Source organism: Lutra lutra, chromosome 2 (genome assembly GCF_902655055.1).
Source record: "Lutra lutra chromosome 2, mLutLut1.2, whole genome shotgun sequence".
NCBI classification, from domain to species: domain Eukaryota; kingdom Metazoa; phylum Chordata; class Mammalia; order Carnivora; family Mustelidae; genus Lutra; species Lutra lutra.
The window spans coordinates 174,530,616-174,547,767 of NC_062279.1; the positions used below are offsets into that span (position 1 = coordinate 174,530,616).

At 43.6% G+C, this 17,152-nt stretch overlaps 1 protein-coding gene across 1 annotated transcript in view; it reads left to right on the forward strand.

Annotated features, from left to right (window-relative positions):
- Window positions 1–16,627, forward strand: part of KLB (klotho beta) — a 37,283-nt gene extending 20,656 nt beyond the window's left edge. The window contains exons 3-6 of the mRNA XM_047719126.1: window positions 1,241–1,751; window positions 4,559–4,827; window positions 11,047–12,190; window positions 15,486–16,627. Of these exons, the coding sequence (XP_047575082.1) occupies window positions 1,241–1,751; window positions 4,559–4,827; window positions 11,047–12,190; window positions 15,486–15,850 (2,289 nt within the window). The 3' untranslated portion in view covers window positions 15,851–16,627. The remainder of the gene's footprint in view (window positions 1–1,240; window positions 1,752–4,558; window positions 4,828–11,046; window positions 12,191–15,485) is intronic.
- Window positions 16,628–17,152: the final 525 nt, after the last annotated feature.

A 17,152-nucleotide genomic window follows, 5' to 3' on the forward strand; every position in this document is an offset into this window, starting at 1 on the left:
GATCACAAGTAGGCAGAGAGGCAGGCAGCGAGGCAGGCAGAGAGAGAGAGGAGGAAGCATGGTCCCCGCTGAGCAGAGAGCCCCATGCAGGGCTCGATCCCGGAACTCCAGGATCATGACCTGAGCCGAAGGCAGAGGCTTAACCCACTGAGCCACCCAGGCGTCCCACCAAACTTTTCATTAATTTTTCACTTAATGACCTACTTTATGCCATTTTATATTTATATTTATATTTTATGCCATTTATATTTTCACACATTCAGTCTTATTTTCTCAATAAGATGATCGGCTCCTGAAGGCACATTCTCCTGCCATTTATTTCAGCCTCCCCGGGCAGGGCAAACCAAGCATTAAGCAAGCACTCAATGTATACCTATTAAACAGACTGGAAACCTATCCTGAGGCTCTGTTATCAGAAAGCTCAACTGGAAATGTAAATTCTGGGAGGACCAATAGTAATAACAGGCATCTTTGAGCACTATCTCCCACATGCCTATGGTATGCTACATATTTAATATATATGTTAGCATTGTATCTAACAACTTTACAAAGGGCATTAGTATTAACTTTATTTCACAGCTGAAGATACTAAGAGATTTCAGAAAGGTGAAATGAATTGTCCAAGGCCACATGGTAAGTTCCTGAACTTCAAGCCCAAACCCAAAACCCACACTCTTTCCTGCTTTGTATAGTCCCTGCCACCCTTCTATAATAACGGTAATAATAACTGTTATATTAATAATAACAGGGTTATAAAAGAAGAGTTTTTAAAATAAAAATGTCTTAATAATAATAATGTTATAAAAATAATAGTCATAGCAGTAATAATAATGGCTTATGTAGGAGTTATTCCATGCCAGATACTGTTCTAAAGTCCTTTACATATATTAATTCATTCAATCTTCAGAAGTCTAGAAGATGGGCTCTATTATCCATTTACAGGATTTTGAGAGTGCATTATCTTGGACTTCTAAGTTAGGGTGAAAGGAGATTCCATAGAACAATGAAAGATCAGGACTCTCTGCCTGCTCCTTGACAATCATATAGGAGAGGCTTTCCGTCGAAGGCACAGAAAAAGGCAGACAGAGAACAGATTTTGAGACCAGCAGGGTTCCCTGACAGCTCTCCCCTGCATCACCCTGTGTGTCACTAATTTGTCCATGAAAAGACTTTCTACCAGTCAAATTACAGTCCGTATGAGTAAGGACAAAAAAGATTAATGACATTTTCTTCTTATTAGGCTCATTCGAAAGTTTGGCATAACTACAACACAAATTTCCGCCCACATCAGAAGGGTTTGGTGTCAATCACGTTGGGATCCCACTGGATTGAGCCAAACAGATCAGAAAACATGGTGGATATACTCAAGTGTCAACAGTCCATGGTTTCAGTGCTCGGGTGGTTTGCCAACCCTATCCATGGGGATGGAGACTATCCGGAGATGATGAAAAAGAAGTCGTTCTCCATCCTACCCCTTTTCTCTGAAGCAGAGAAGAAGGATGTGAGGGGCACCGCTGACTTCTTTGCCTTTTCCTTTGGACCCAACAATTTCAAGCCCCAGAACACCATGGCTAAAATGGGACAAAATGTGTCACTCAATTTAAGAGAAGTGCTGAATTGGATTAAACTGGAATATGACAACCCCCAGATCTTGATTGCTGAGAACGGCTGGTTCACAGACAGTCATGTGAAGACAGAAGACACCACAGCCATCTACATGATGAAGAATTTCCTCAACCAGGTTCTTCAAGGTTGGTTGCACATTAGCTCGATTTTTTAGACCTTTGAATACTTACACCATAGGACACTTAAAGTCATCTTCAGACATGATTATGGTTGTTGGGTTTTCCCATTGACTTATGTTAATGGAGTTTTTGTGATACTGTCATGTCCTTTTTTAATAAAAGTTTGGGAACAGAATAATACTAGTAATAATAATACTTGCCAATATTAATTGGCAACAAGGGGCTGTATCACACTTTTTTTTCAAAGATTTTAAAAATGTATTTATTTATTTGAGAGAGAGAGTGGGGGGAGGGGCGGAGGGAGAGGAAGAGAGAGATTCTCAAGCAGATTTCGACCTGAGCACAGAGCCCCATGTGGAGCTCCATCTCACAACCCTGAGATCATGACCTGAGCAAAAACCAAGAGTCAGACTCTTAACCGACTGAGCCACCCAGGCACCCTGATGCTATCTCATTCTTTTTAAAAGAACATACGCTACAAGAGATATTCCCCAAAGTTTTCTAACAGTAGTAACGTGGTCTAAGATGTTGAAAGCTTTTCCTGAAATTGTGCTGTTTTTAAGGGTACCTGGGTGGCTCAATCATTGAGCATCCCACTCTTGATTTCGGCTCAGGTTGTGATCTCAGGGTCGTGGGTTCAAGCCCCATGACAGGTTCCACGCTCAGCGGGGAGTCTGCTTCTCTCCTTCTCCCTTCTCCTCTTCCCCTTCCCCCAGTTGATCTCTCTCTATCTCAAATAAATAAATCTTAAAAAAAAAAAGAAATTGTGCTCTTTTTATTCTATTACATGACTAAATGGTGAAAAGGTCTGAAGACAAACAATGAGCCATGAATGGCAAAGCTGAGTAATTTCTGTTGCTCCTGGATATTTCTGTGATCCCTACTAAGCCTCTCCTTCCTTTTCCACTACTCAAGTAGTGACATCTACAGGTGGCTGATTGAAATAATGGAGCAGAAGATAAGCCCACATTGTGGTAGGTCTTTCCCCTACAGAACTTGGCTCCATTTCACCAAATATAAAGAAATTCTCAGCAGATCTTTCTAAAAGTTTGTAGCTCTCTTTAGAAGTCACATGCCAGGATGCCTGGGTGGCTCAGTTGGTTGGGTGGCTGCCTTCAGCTCGGGTCATTGTCCCAGGGTCCTGGGTTCAAGTCCTACATCCGGCTCCTTGCTCAGCAGGGAGCCTGCTTCTCTCTCTGCCCCTGCCTGCTACCCTGCCAGCTTGTGCTCTCTCTCTCTGACAAATAAATAAAATCTTTGGAAAGAAAAAAAAAAGAAGTCACGTGCCTAGGGGCACCTGGCTGGCTCAGTCAGTGGAGCATGCAGCTATCTCTTTTTTTTTTAGGATTTTATTTATGAGAGAGTGCGTGTGACTGGGGTCAGAGCAGAAGGAGAAGAACAAGCAGACTCTGCAATAACCACAGAGTCTGTCACGGGGCTCAATCTCACAACCCTGAGATCATGACCTGAGTCAAAACCAAGAGTCAGGTGCTTAACCGACTGAGCCACCCAGGCACCCCTGAGGATGCAACTCTCGATCTTGGGGTGGTGAGTTCCAGTCCCATGATGGGGATATTTATTTACTCAAAAGTAAATAAACTAAAAATAAATAAATACATAAACTGATTAATTCATTAATTGATTAATTAAAATTTAGACATCACAAGCCTAGAGGAAAGGTTCTGCTGGAGAACCTTCAGGGAGGGTCCTCGGGGAGAGCAAGATCTTGTTGCCCCAAACTGTGGGAAGGAGCAGCATGGAAATGAAAAGCTTTTAAGAAAAGAAAAATAGTTTGAGGTTGATTTGGGTATTTGTTGCTTTTATTGTTGCTGTTGATTACCATATTTCATTTTTACCCAATTTCTAAAAGTTATTGAATCAGGGGCGCCTGGCTGGTTCCGTCGGTAGAGCACAAGACTCTTGATCTTGGGATTGTAGGTTCAAGCCCAACATTGGATATAGAGATCACTTAAAAAAAAAAAAAGTTACCGAATTAGAGTTTTTAATGCTAGAAAGGTCCTGAGAGATCTTTTCCAACCTTTTCTGTTAAGAAACTTGCCCAAGAGCAGCCTCCCAGGAGCACAGCAGCCTCCTGTCCCCTCTCTCTGCTGGCCCGTTCTCCCACAGCACTGTCCTTGTTTCTTCTTATACATACATTCACTTATGTTCATTCTCAAAGCTGATTTTTCAGTCCTTAAAGGGTAGTTTCATAGAAGATGAAATGGGACCTAACCCAAGCTTGAAATGAGACACTCTTGGTCACGAACAGACATCTGTCTTGGTCCCAAAGTATTCTGGGGATTTCTGTGTCTTCTTGCACAGATTTGCCCACTAATATTCTCAGGAATATTTTATTTTTTTATTTTTTTAAGATTTTATTTATTTATTTGACAGAGATAGACATAGCAAGAGAGGGAACCCAAGCAGGGGAGTGGATAAGGTGGGGCAGGCTTCCCGCTGAGCGGGGAGCTGGACGAGGTACTTGATTCCAGGACCCTGGTATCATGTGCTGAACGCATCTGTGCTGAACGCAGATGCCTAACGACTGAACCACCCGGGGCTCCAAAGAAGTATTTTAAACTTGACCCTTGAACCGTGTCTTTCCCTTGTTGTGGGAAAGGGAGAGGAGCATTCCGGATGAAAGTAGCTGCCGCTTTTCAAGTAGCAACGGGAATTTTCTATTTTATATCACAAGCCTGCAAATGAGGATAAAAGTCGTTTCCCCATAGGCTCCTGGCAACACGCCCCCTGGTAGATTGGGAGTCAGAAACACAAACCAGAGTGAATGTCTCTGCATTTCTTCCTCTGTACAGCTATAAGGTTTGATGGAGTACAAGTGTTTGGCTACACTGCCTGGTCCCTCCTGGATGGCTTTGAATGGCAGGATGCTTACACCACTCGCCGAGGATTATTTTATGTGGATTTGAATAGTAAACAAAAAGAAAGAAAGCCCAAGTCTTCGGCACTTTACTACAAACAGATCATACAGGAGAATGGTTTTACTTTCAAGGAGTCCACCCCAGATGTGCGGGGTCAGTTTCCCTGCGACTTCTCGTGGGGAGTCACCGAATCTGTCCTTAAGGTGAGTGACGGCTTACGAAGTAACTCTAAACAGGTGCAAATAGGTCATGGTATTTTTTTTTTAAAGATTTTATTTCTTTATTTGACAGACAGAGATCACAAATAGGCAGAGAGGCAGGCAGAGAGATGGGGAAGCAGGCTCCCTGCCGAGCAGAGAGCCTGACGTGGGGCTCGATCCCAGGACCCTGAGATCATGACCCGAGCCAAAGACAGAGGCTTTTTTTTTTAAGATTTCATTTATTTATTTGACAGACAGAGATCACAAGTAGGCAGAGAGGCAGGCAGAGAGAGAGAAAGGAGGAATCAGGCTCCCTGCTGAGCAGAAAGCCCGATGTTGGGCTCGATCCCAGGACCCTGGGATCATGACCTGAGCCGAAGGCAGAGGCTTTAACCCACTGAGCCACCCAGGCGCCCCAAAGACAGAGGCTTTAACCCACTGAGCCACCAAAGCGCCCCAGGTCACAGTATTTTATTTCGTGGACTCAATGACAGCCGTCAGACAATAGCAAATATGATTTCTCGGAGGTTCTGGAGGGGAGTTGAGAGGAAGAGGAAGGAAGATGAGATTTAGTGCTTTCCCAGAGCCTCTCATATTCCAGAATTTATCTTTGGCGATGGTGATGAGAGGCTGCCCTCAAGAAGTATATGGTCTAGAGGGAACTTAGTCATTGGTCAGTAGCGTCAAAATTACAAAATTTTTTTTCTATATTATGTTTTGCCAAAAGCCAATTATTGGTGGCCCTTGATTTAAGTGGTTCCTGTTCTTTGATAGGTTTGAATAATTTGCCTTATGAGGTCTCTGTATCCTCGTGGGGTCTCCCATTCTCATTCGTCACCTTTGTTACATTACTCCTTAAATGCCGCCTTCTCAATAAGGCTTCCCTCCACTCCAAAAAAAGAAAAAGAAGAAGAAAAAAAAAATCACAATCCTCTCATTCCCCTTTCTTCCTTGTTTCCCCTGTATATCCTATTCACCACTAGCTAACATACTATTATGTACTTTACACATTTTTTTTTCCTCTAGCCTTATCGAGAGGTAATGGACATGCAACATGGTATAAGTTTAAGGAGGACAACATGATGACTTGATACGTTTCTGTATTGCCAAAAACGATGACCACTGTAACAAAATTCCCATTTCTTTCTGCGGTGAGAACATTTAAGATCTATTCTCTCGGGCGCCTGGGTGGCTCAGTGGGTTAAAGCCGCTGCCTTCGGCTCAGGTCATGATCCCAGGGTCCTGGGATCGAGCCCCGCATCGGGCTCTCTGCTCAGCAGGGAGCCTGCTTCCCTTCCTCTCTCTCTCTGCCTGCCTCTCTGCCTACTTGTGATCTCTGTCTGTCAAATAAATAAATAAAATCTTTAAAAAAAAAAAAAAAAGATCTATTCTCTCAGCAACTTGAAAGTATGTCATACGGTATCATTAGCTATAATCACCACGCTGTACAGCCGATCTTCAGAACCTAATTTCGTCACCGGAAGTTGGTGCCCTTTGACCAATATCTCCCCATTTGCCCCACCCCCCCCACAGCCCCTGATAACTGCTTTATGGATTTTTATTGATCGTGTTTTCCCCTTACTAGAATGCAAGCCTTTCCCGCATGAGGGTGGAGAGGTTTGACGCTTTGCTCCTCTGTGTGTGCCTGACCAGGGCAGCAACGGAGCACCAGCCACGTACCATGCAAAGTGAAGTTATTAAGGTCAACTTTTAGGGTAGATGAGCCATTTAGAGATCTCCTATTCCAAATCCTTCGTTTTACGGGTTAGGAAGTGAGACCCATCGGTTCCTAATTGAGACCTAAGTGACTTGCCTGAGGAAACGGAAATAGTGGCAGAACTGTTAACAGGCAACTCATAAGCCCCGTATTTGCAGCGCTGTTGTCACAATAATAGCAACAATCTTTTAAGCCCTTATGTGCCAAGCATACAACTGTTGTATATATGCACATTCTCTTTCCTAAATCATAAAGCCCTCATTTTACAAGCAAGGAAACCGAGGCTTAGGGAGGTTACATAACTTGTTCAGAGTACCCAGATCTGTTTCCTGACACCATGCTATAAGACCTCACAATGCCACACTATGGCCTGTATTCTAGAAGTAAATGGAAAGACAGCAAGATCTATAAGGGATGCGGTCAGACAAAAGGGCTCAAACCAGGAGTGAACAAAGTTCTCAGGTCATGAATCTTAATCCCAGTTGATACTTAGGCATGAGTTAGTAAAGACTCAGAGATAATAATAACACAGGAAAAGATATAGAGTAACCTAAATACAGAAGTGACTCGTCTTCACTGTGTGTCCCCTGTAGAGCCAACTACTTACCCAGTCCCTGTCTCCACCACATGGAAAGGCAGGCCATCTTTTCCCTACCACTTCAAATGGGTTTATATTTTCTATAACTCCACACCCAGAGAAGAAATATCCCAGGAGAGACAAGAGTTCCTGCCTGTACGTGACCCAACCTGAACGTTTCTGCTTCACCTCAAAACCTACTTGTGCCCCAGTGATTAGCTGTGAAGGTCTACCCCATCGGGGGGCCCTACCCCTACTCTGAGGAACAAGAGTGAATCACCTGTGGCAGGGGAAGCAGTTCTGTGATCAACCAGTTCTGAGTTTCATGCTTATGCCTGGAGCCCAGTGAGGCATCAGCTTCCCTTGAACTTGGACAAAGAGTGAGGATGAATTGTTTGCCAAGGAAAATTAGAACGCTTTTTGAAAAATCAGCCAGAGGATGTAAGGATAGATGCCAAAAAAATTGATGTCTTCTATAGAAAGAGTGACAAAATGAAAGTAACACCTGAAAAATAGTAGTGTGCCTACCTACAAACATCCACATCTTATTTTCCCCAGCCTCTCAGTATTCTTTTCTCCTCTACATTTGGTTTTGAGAAATTTCAAACGAGTACAATAAGCACCCATATTCCCTTCATCAAGATTGACCAATTGTTAACATTTTACTACATTGTTTTATCTCTTTTATAAGCCAGTGAAAAGTTGCAGACATTATTATTATATTATATATTATGTACATAATATACATATTATATTATTACCCAAAATATTTCTACTCAAATGTATCTCCTAAAAATAAGGACAGTCTCCTATGTCATTATAATATTATCATACCCATATATTTAATATTGATTCAATATCATCTAACATACATTCCATATTCAAATTACCTAAATGTTCCCAAAATGTCCTTTATAGATTTTTTTTTAATTTTATTTATTTTTTTTAAAGATTTTATTTATTTATTTGACAGACAGAGACCACAAGTAGGCAGAGAGGCAGGCAGAGAGAGGGAGGGAAGCAGGCTCCCTGCTGAGCAGAGAGTCTGATGCGGGGCTCGATCCCAGGACCCTGAGATCATGACCTGAGCCAAAGGCAGAGGCTTAACCCACTGAGCCACCCAGGCGCCCCCTTTTTAAAATTTTAGATCAAGAATTCAAACAAGAATGACACATTCATTGTCGTTCATCTTTAGTCTCCTTTATCTCAGAATAATTCCCCCAAGAATGGTATTGGGATTTTTGAAGAGCCCAGACCAATTGATTGTAGAATGTCTCATGTTCTGGATTTGTTTCTTTATTGGATTCAATACACTTCTGGGAAGATACTATGTAAATGAAGTTGTCTGTTTCCCAATATATCACATCAGGAAGCACAGGATGTCATTGTTTCATTATGGAAAATGTTAATGTGTTGAAGTAGTAATTACCACATTTCTTGACTAAGGTAGCATTTGCAAGATCTCTTCATTGAAAGGTACCTTTTCCATTTGTAATTAAGAAGTAATGTTCTGGTGACACTTTGTGACCATATAGATATCCTCCTTCCAAACAACATGTCACTAATGGTCTTAATATTGATTCATAAACTTTACCTGAACTATTACTTTGCAGAGTATAAAATGGTGAATTTCTAATTATTCCTTCTACATATATTAGGTAATTCTCTTAATTTCAATGCATTATAATTCATTACTGTCATTGTTTTCTTTTTTTTTTAAGATTTTTATTTATTTATTTGATAGACAGAGATCACAAGTAGTCAGAGAGGCAGGCAGAGAGAAAGGAGGAAGCAGGCTCTCCGCTGAGCAGAGAGCCCGATGCGGGGCTCGATCCCAGGACCCCGAGACCATGACCTGAGCCGAAGGCAGAGGCTTTAACCCACTGAGCCACCCAGGCGCCCCTGTCATTGTTTTCATTAGTCCTTTTGATGCTCAGATTATCTCAAAGGTGGCCAGTGGGACTCTTTCAAACTGCCCCTGTGTCTTTCTGACATTTCCTTTTCAGTTTTTAAGTATATCCTTATTTTTTCTCGCATAAGATGTACCAGCATCACCTCATTCTTTTCCTGCCCCAGACTGGAAAAAACCATTTCTCCAAGGACTCCAGCATCCTCTCAGTGGGGAACAGAATTTTAGGACTAAGCTCTTGGGAGCTAGGGTTGAGATCGTGGTTCACCACCCCCAACTAGATCTCTTAGCAGAATAATCATACCCACTTGCTAAACTGAATACTTGTTGGAGGTTTTTAAAAGACAGATTTTCATTTGATCTTGCCTTACCTCATAGCAAGATTGCTCTTTGTAAACACCCTTTCAATATTAAGACGCGCTGAGGTTTGAAAACACTGAGATTGCCAATCTAAGCTAGAAGGATTTTACTCAAATAATTATATGCAGATTTAACTTCATGCTCACATGATCGATGTTCTCTCAGTTTAATGTTCTAGATAACTGGTTGGCAGATGGTAAGTGGGCAGTGATATGGTTTTGTAATTAGACTATGAAGGATGACACACGAGAAAACAATTAGAGGGAAAATATTTACCAAAGGTTAATTATCATTTTTTCCAGGTGCACTTAAATTCAACCACAGGAAGAAAAGTTACTTGGAAACAAGTACAGAACTTGTATTTTCTCTTATTAATTCCAAATTTGGAAGTGTTTTTTCTTAAGCTCTCTTCTGTTTTAATTTAGCCTCAAAGGCCTCGCAGGCAATTATTGCAACCACAGAAAACTAAACCCAAGTCATGGCTACCTTATGTTTGTAGATTGCTTTAGAGTTGACAGAGTGCTTTCCCAGAGTCATTGACTCGTCACAACACACCTGTGAGGTGGGTGAGATTACTCTGTCACTAGACAGAGTTGCCAAGCCCCAGTTTCAAAGGGGTAGAATGAGGACAGGAGTCGAGGATTAGCTCCTCAGTGTGGGGCAGGGTATGACACATCATCATCAGATCCAAGAGTCAATTTGGGAGTTTCTGGGGAAATTTTACTGTTTTTTTTCCAGTCGTAATCCAAACATCCTGCATTAAGAGGGTATTCGGTATTCTGTTGGATGAAGAAATGCGGTGTTCTCACAGGCACGTCGGTGGGGACAACATGATACACATGTGGCATCACTTGGACTTTTCAAATATAGGGTGTTAGAGAGTTGGACTCAGCAAGTGCAAGGGGTCGTTTGCACTAGCTTCTTTCAAGAACTGTGGCTGGGTCAACCAGCCACCTCTAACTTCAAGTCCTGGTCTCCATGAAATCCTCTACAACTAGAATTTTAACTTTGCTGTCAAGTTATGGCAGGGTTTGGAAGGTCCAGCTTTCACGATTCCTTCTAACTGAGGGTACAAGCCCAATTTCCTGATGCATTTCAACAGAATCATGTGAGACCCCGCTGGGTGACTTCAGTTTTTAGGACAAACAAACTAGGAAACAATTTCTCAGGGGTTTCTGAAAAACAACTTGTCTTCAAGGCCAAGCCCCGGTATGGTTCCTTCCCGGTTTTCTGGTCTCCCTGGGAGATTTCAAGAGCTAGAAGGGAGATTCATCCAGCAGGACTCTTCTATGATGTCACCATGGGAACTGCAGAAAAGGGCCGGTGGTTTCGAAGGCTACATGCATCATTTATTTTCTCTATTGTCAGGAAGAGGCACAATAAGATGGGGCCCATCTTCCCCTTAGGGCCTGTCTGTGGGGTGTGCTTCATTTGAATGTGCTTGTTTTTCTGGATGCCTGGGTGGGTGGCTCAGGCAGTTATCCATCTGCCTTGGGCTCAGGTCATGATCCCGAGGTCCTGGGATGGGGACCCTGCATCTGGCTCATTGCACAGCGGGAAGCATGCTTCTCCCTCTGCCCCTCCCCACTGCTTGTGCTCTGTCTCTCTCTGTGACAAATCAATAATAAATAAAATCTTGAACGTGCGTGTCTTTCACAGCCCAAGGTGGTGGCTTCCTCCGCACAGTTCAGCGACCCTCACCTGTACGTGTGGAACGTGACAGGCAACAGACTTTTGCACCGAGTGGAAGGGGTGAGGCTGAAAACACGGCCAGCTCAATGCACAGACTTCGTCAGCATCAAAAGACAGATGGAGATGCTGGCGAGAATGAAAGTCACTCACTACAGGTTCGCTCTGGACTGGCCCTCCATCCTTCCCACGGGCAACCTGTCCGTGGTTAACCGACAAGCTCTGAGGTACTACAGGTGTGTGGTCAGCGAGGGGCTGAAGCTCCACATCTCCCCCATGGTCACCCTGTACTACCCGACGCACGCGCACCTGGGCCTCCCCACGCCCCTGCTGCGCAGCGGGGGGTGGCTGAACCCGGCCACCGCCCAGGCCTTCCGGGACTACGCCGGGCTGTGCTTCCAGGAGCTGGGGGACCTGGTGAAGCTCTGGATCACCATCAACGAGCCCAACCGGCTGAGCGACGTGTACAGCCACACCGGTAACGACACCTACCGGGCGGCGCACCACCTGCTGATCGCCCACGCCCTGGTGTGGCGCCTCTACGACGGGCGCTACCGGCCGGCGCAGCGCGGGGCCGTGTCGCTGTCCCTGCACTCGGACTGGGCCGAGCCCGCCAACCCCTACGCCCGCTCGCACTGGCAAGCGGCCGAGCGCTTCCTCCAGTTCGAAATCGCCTGGTTCGCCGAGCCGCTCTTCAAGACCGGCGACTACCCGCGGGCCATGCGCGAGTACATCGCGCTCAAGAACAGGCAGGGGCTCTCGCGCTCCGCCCTGCCGCGGTTCACCGAGGAGGAGCGGCGGCTGGTCAAGGGCGCCGCCGACTTCTACGCCCTCAACCACTTCACCACCCGCTTCGTGATGCACGCGCGCCAGAACGGCAGCCGCTACGACGCGGACAGGGACGTGCAGTTCCTGCAGGACATCACCTGCCTGAGCTCCCCCAGCCGCCTGGCGGTGCTGCCGTGGGGGGAGCGCAAGGTGCTCGGCTGGATCCGCAGGAACTACGGGGACGTGGATGTCTACATCACGGCCAACGGCATCGACGACCGGTCTCTGGACAACGACGAACTGCGCAAGTACTACCTGGAGAAGTACGTTCAGGAGGCGCTGAAAGGTGAGGCGCGGGCCGGCCCCCGCACGCGAGGGCACCGCGGGCTCGGGCGAACGGAGAACCAGGGGAGGAGGCGCGCTAGTGACAGCGCCCGCTCCTGAGGGAAAATTCGGCAAGTTTAGAAAAGTATGAAAACAAAACACAGAGCACAAAACCAAATCACCTGAAATCTCACTCCCGCAAACAAGCTCTGTTGGTATTTTACTGGATTATATAGTCCCAGCATGCTGTGCCAGACAGTTTTAGTACAAGTGGAAGTTTTGTATCCAAATAAAGTATCACACGATGTGTCCCATGTCACTAAAATTGCCTTAAATTTTTTTTAAAGATTTTATTTATTTGACAGAGAGAGCAAGCATGAGCAGGGAGAGAGGAAGAGGGGAAAAGGGAGAAGCTGACTCTCCGCTGAGTAAGTAGCGGGATGCGGGGCTCCATCCCAGGCTGCCGGGATCATGACCTGAGCTGAAGGCAGACCGTGACCGGCTGAGCATCCCAGGCGCCCCGTCTTAATATTATTTTAATGGTTGCTTAATATCCCATCATATGGACACATCTTTATGCATTTAAGCATTCCTGTTTGACCTGGGGTTTGTTTGTGGTTTTTGTTTTTTTTTTTTTTTTAACTAAAAAGCAAGTACCTTTGAATATAAATCTTTGTCGGGGCGCCTGGGTGGCTCAGTGGGTTAAGCCGCTGCCTTCGGCTCAGGTCATGATCTCAGAGTCCTGGGATCGAGTCCCGCATCGGGCTCTCTGCTCAGCAGGGAGCCTGCTTCCTCTCTCTCTGCCTGCCTCTCTGCCTGCTTGTGATCTCTCTGTCAAATAAATAAATAAAATCTTAAAAAAAAAAAAAGAATATAAATCTTTGTCTTCATTTCTGATTATCTTCTTAAGGACTGCCCACTGTGGAATTACTGGGTCAAATGTTATAAACAGCAGCTTCCATCCCCCTCCCCAAACAAGCTCTATTTTTTAAGTATTTTATTTATTTTTGCAAGAGAGTGTGGGAGCACGAGGTGAAGGGGTGCAGAGGAAGGAGACGCTCTGCTGAGCAGGGAGCCTGACACACAGGACTCGATCCCAGGACCCTAGGATCCTGACATGAGTCAAAGGCAGACATTTAACCAACTGACACACCCAGGCACCTGTAAACTGTAATTTTTTAATACTTTTTTTTTTAAATTCCTCAGTTTTATCTATTTTAATGGAAGCAAGCATCAGTGTTTGAGAGTATCTTATCTACTCTTCCCAGGACTGGCTAACATTTTTTAAATATTTCTAAATGTCTACAATAGACTTGTTGAAGCAGCAAAAAGATCCCAGAAATATATCTACTGAGCACCTAATACAGGCAAAAACTCACCATTGAACAAAGTAAAGATTACTGTCCTCACGAAGCCTCAATTTTTGTGGGATGAGAGTCAACAGATAAGATAAATAGCATGTCAGAGGCAAAAAGTTCTATGGAGAAAGAACAGCAGGGAAGAGGGTGACCCGGAGTGGCGTGTAGGAGTAGTTACAATTCTAAGGCGTGGCTGGGGAAGTCTTCAAAGACCTGGAGGAGCAACACGGCAAACCTGTGCAGTTCTCTGTGAAGTGTTCCAGATGAGAGAAGAGCAAATGCAAAAACCCTAATATGGGAGCATGCCTGGCCTGCGTGAGGTTCAGAAAGGAGGTCAAAGTGGTGGAAGCAGGAGCAACAGAAGAAAGTAATCAGAGATGAAGTCAAGGAAATAGAAGAGGCAGATCAGACAGGGTTTAGTAAGCCATCGGAAGAACTGTGGCTCTTACACTCTGGAATTGGCAGGCTATGGAAGGTTTTAAACAGAAGGGCACATGATCTAACCCATACTTTTAAAGAATCCCTCTGGCTGCTCTTTTTGGATATATTGTAAAGGACAAAGAACAGAATCAGGGAGGGTTGGAGTAGTCTATAAAAGAAATAATGGGGGATTGGATTAGGTTATTAAGTGGAGATGGTGAGAAGTGGCTAGATTTTGGATTTATTTTGAAGGTAAAGTCAACAGAATTAGATGGAGCGTGTGAGAGAAGAGTGAAGAATGAATCTGTTTTGGTTTGAGCAACTAAAGGGGAAGCGGCCATTTACCGGTTGGAGGAGACTGGTAGACTTTTGGAGTTGTTTGGTTTTGCACAGTTTGAGATGTCTATTAGACATCCAGTTAGAGATGTCAAATAGGCTAACTGGAGTCTCAGATTCAGATAAGTCTGGGGCTGAGGTACAGACTCGGCAGTTAAGGGCAAGAATGGTGGGACTCCTGGGTGGCTCAGTGGGTTAAGCATCTGCCTTCATCTCAGGTCATGATCCTGGAGTCCTGGGATCAAGTCCCGAATCGGGCTCCTTGCTCTGCAGGGAGCCTGCTTCTTCCCCTGCTTGTGCTCTCCTAATGAATAAATAAAATCTTTAAAAAAAAAAAAAAAAAAAAGCAAGAATGGTATTTAGAAACAATAAGCCTAGATAGCACAAGGGAACAATCAGAGAAGCCTGAGCCCTGGAACACTTCAAAGAGGTCAAAGAGATGGGAAAGCATTAAGAGTGACTAGAAGCCATGCTATTAAGATAACTAATGGAGAGCCAGAAGTTGTAGCACGTTCATACGGAAATGACCCAAACAGTGAGGGGTAATACATGAGAGAAGGGGAGAACAGAGATGTCCTTGAGTAAACAAGAGAGAATAAACTTAGTGTACAAGTGAAGAGTCAGCCTTCTAGGAATATGGACAGGTCATCCATAGTAACAGAAGTATGATAGTAGGTGGACAGAGGTGATGGTGCAAAATTGAAGAATTCTCCTCTGAGTACTTCAGTTTTTAAGTTAAGTAGGTAGGAAGGTCATCCCTTCAAAGCAAGGATGACAGTTTGAGGGAGAGGTGTGTATCAGTCAAGTGACTAGGAAACCATGTATGGTTATTGGGCAGCACCAAGAGCACATCTGAGGTCTGGAAATCAGGTCAAATAGACAAGATTTTTCTGCTTGTGACCAAATGCATACAATGGCAGTTAAGTCCTTTTACACTTTCATGGCTCCAGTTCTTCTTAAATTTGCTTTTGTGCCCTGCCCCCACCCCTGGTGTTTTTGTATTATTTATGAATCACAGTTTTACTTTGAATTTTTAAAGCTTAATTACACATATTTTCACCTATTTTTCAATCATAAAAGAATGTCAGAACCCTTTAATGACAATTGCTATTTTGAGTTTAGCTTATTTCAGTGGAAACTAAATTCTAACTCAGATACTTTATATTTCATTTGTGATTAATGTTCATTTCTGATATTTTTCAGCACACCTAATTGATAAAATCAAAATTAAAGGCTATTATGCATTCAAACTGACTGAAGAAAAATCTAAACCCAGATTTGGATTCTTCACATCTGATTTCAAAGCTAAATCCTCAGTTCAGCTTTACAACAACCTGATCGGCAACAGTGGCTTCCCTTCTGAGAACATGAGTCCTAGATGCAATCAGACTCAAAGAAACACGGAGTGCATGGTCTGCTTATTTCTTGTGCAAAAGAAACCACTGATATTCTTTGGTTGCTGCTTCTTCTCCACCCTGGTTCTACTTTTATCAATTACCATTTTTCATAAGCGAAAGAGAAGAAAAATTTGGAAAGCAAAGAACTTACAACATATACCATTAAAGTAAGGCCACAGAGAAGTTCTTAGTGAAACGGATCCTATTTCTGTCGGCATGATAGAAAGTCTGAAAATTCACTCCAGTTCCATACACTGGTAACTTATAGAAGACAACCTGAAATACTAGTGGTAACCAAGGTGATGACAATCGAGGTCTCTGCTGCGTGGTCCAAGTGAATTTTCCATCAGGTGTTCACATTCCTGAATTCAGTTCTTGCATCTGAAGATAAAGGCTTTACCCAGACAGTAAGCTGTGAGGATTATCTGATACACTGCTTCATTAAGTGTAATGAGCTGTTATCCATCATTCTTCTCTAGCTTTCTTCTATAAATACCAATAGATACTTATAACAAATTACGTAGAAAAAAGTACAACTTTTGCTAGACTCCACAGCAGAAATTTACAACTCTTAACAGTGGATAGTTGGTGATTATTGTCACTTCTAACAAGGTGCTTTTCCCCTTTAGAAAATATGTAATAGGCTAAGTAGTGCTCATTCATCATCAGCTCCAGCACAGACTCTTTAGCATACTGATCCTAGTTTTTCTCAATGGAAGTAAAAATCATCACTTATAAAACATGGTATTTCGTGAGGTCCCTCTCATATCAGATCTGATTTAAAAACAGAACTTCCATGACTCATTTCATGGGAAGATCACGGAACTAAGATCAAGAGCTAGACCCAACTGCCTGTGGAGACAGCACTCAACCTCACAGTAAAGCAAATTCCTCTTTAGACAAAACGACAGCATTCTTCCTCACTTGGACTTTTGTGAGGCAACAAACAAGATCTTACATAGTTAGGAAAGCTAAATATTCTAAAATGATGTAAGGTTTGTTTTATTATGAAGTTATCAAAAGATCATATTATTCCAGAAGACTTGCGCTCTCCTGGGGAGCTCCACTGTTCTGACACCATGTGAATATAGGCACCTCTCAAAAAGGTAGAGCGCAGCTCAGTCTGGACCTTGCAACTGTGCCTCTGGATACAATTCAGAATGCTGATGGTCTGAAGGAGTTAAAAATGTTTCCACTGCATCTTTTGAAGCTGGATTAAGTAAATTCTTAAATCTAAATTAGGAGTTTGACTTTCTTGAACTCCTATACTTAAGATTCGTTCAGTGTATTCTAAACTTTAGAGGAAGAATACCTGAATGTAAACCCATTCATACCCATTCTTTAGATTACTCAGCATTTATATAACCACCCATTTTGCATAATAGCTCACCACTGTCCACACTCTTCAAGAATTTACTGAGTCAAAGGAAAGGTTTTTTTGTTCAAAAAACCTTGGTAGGGGGGCGCCTGGGT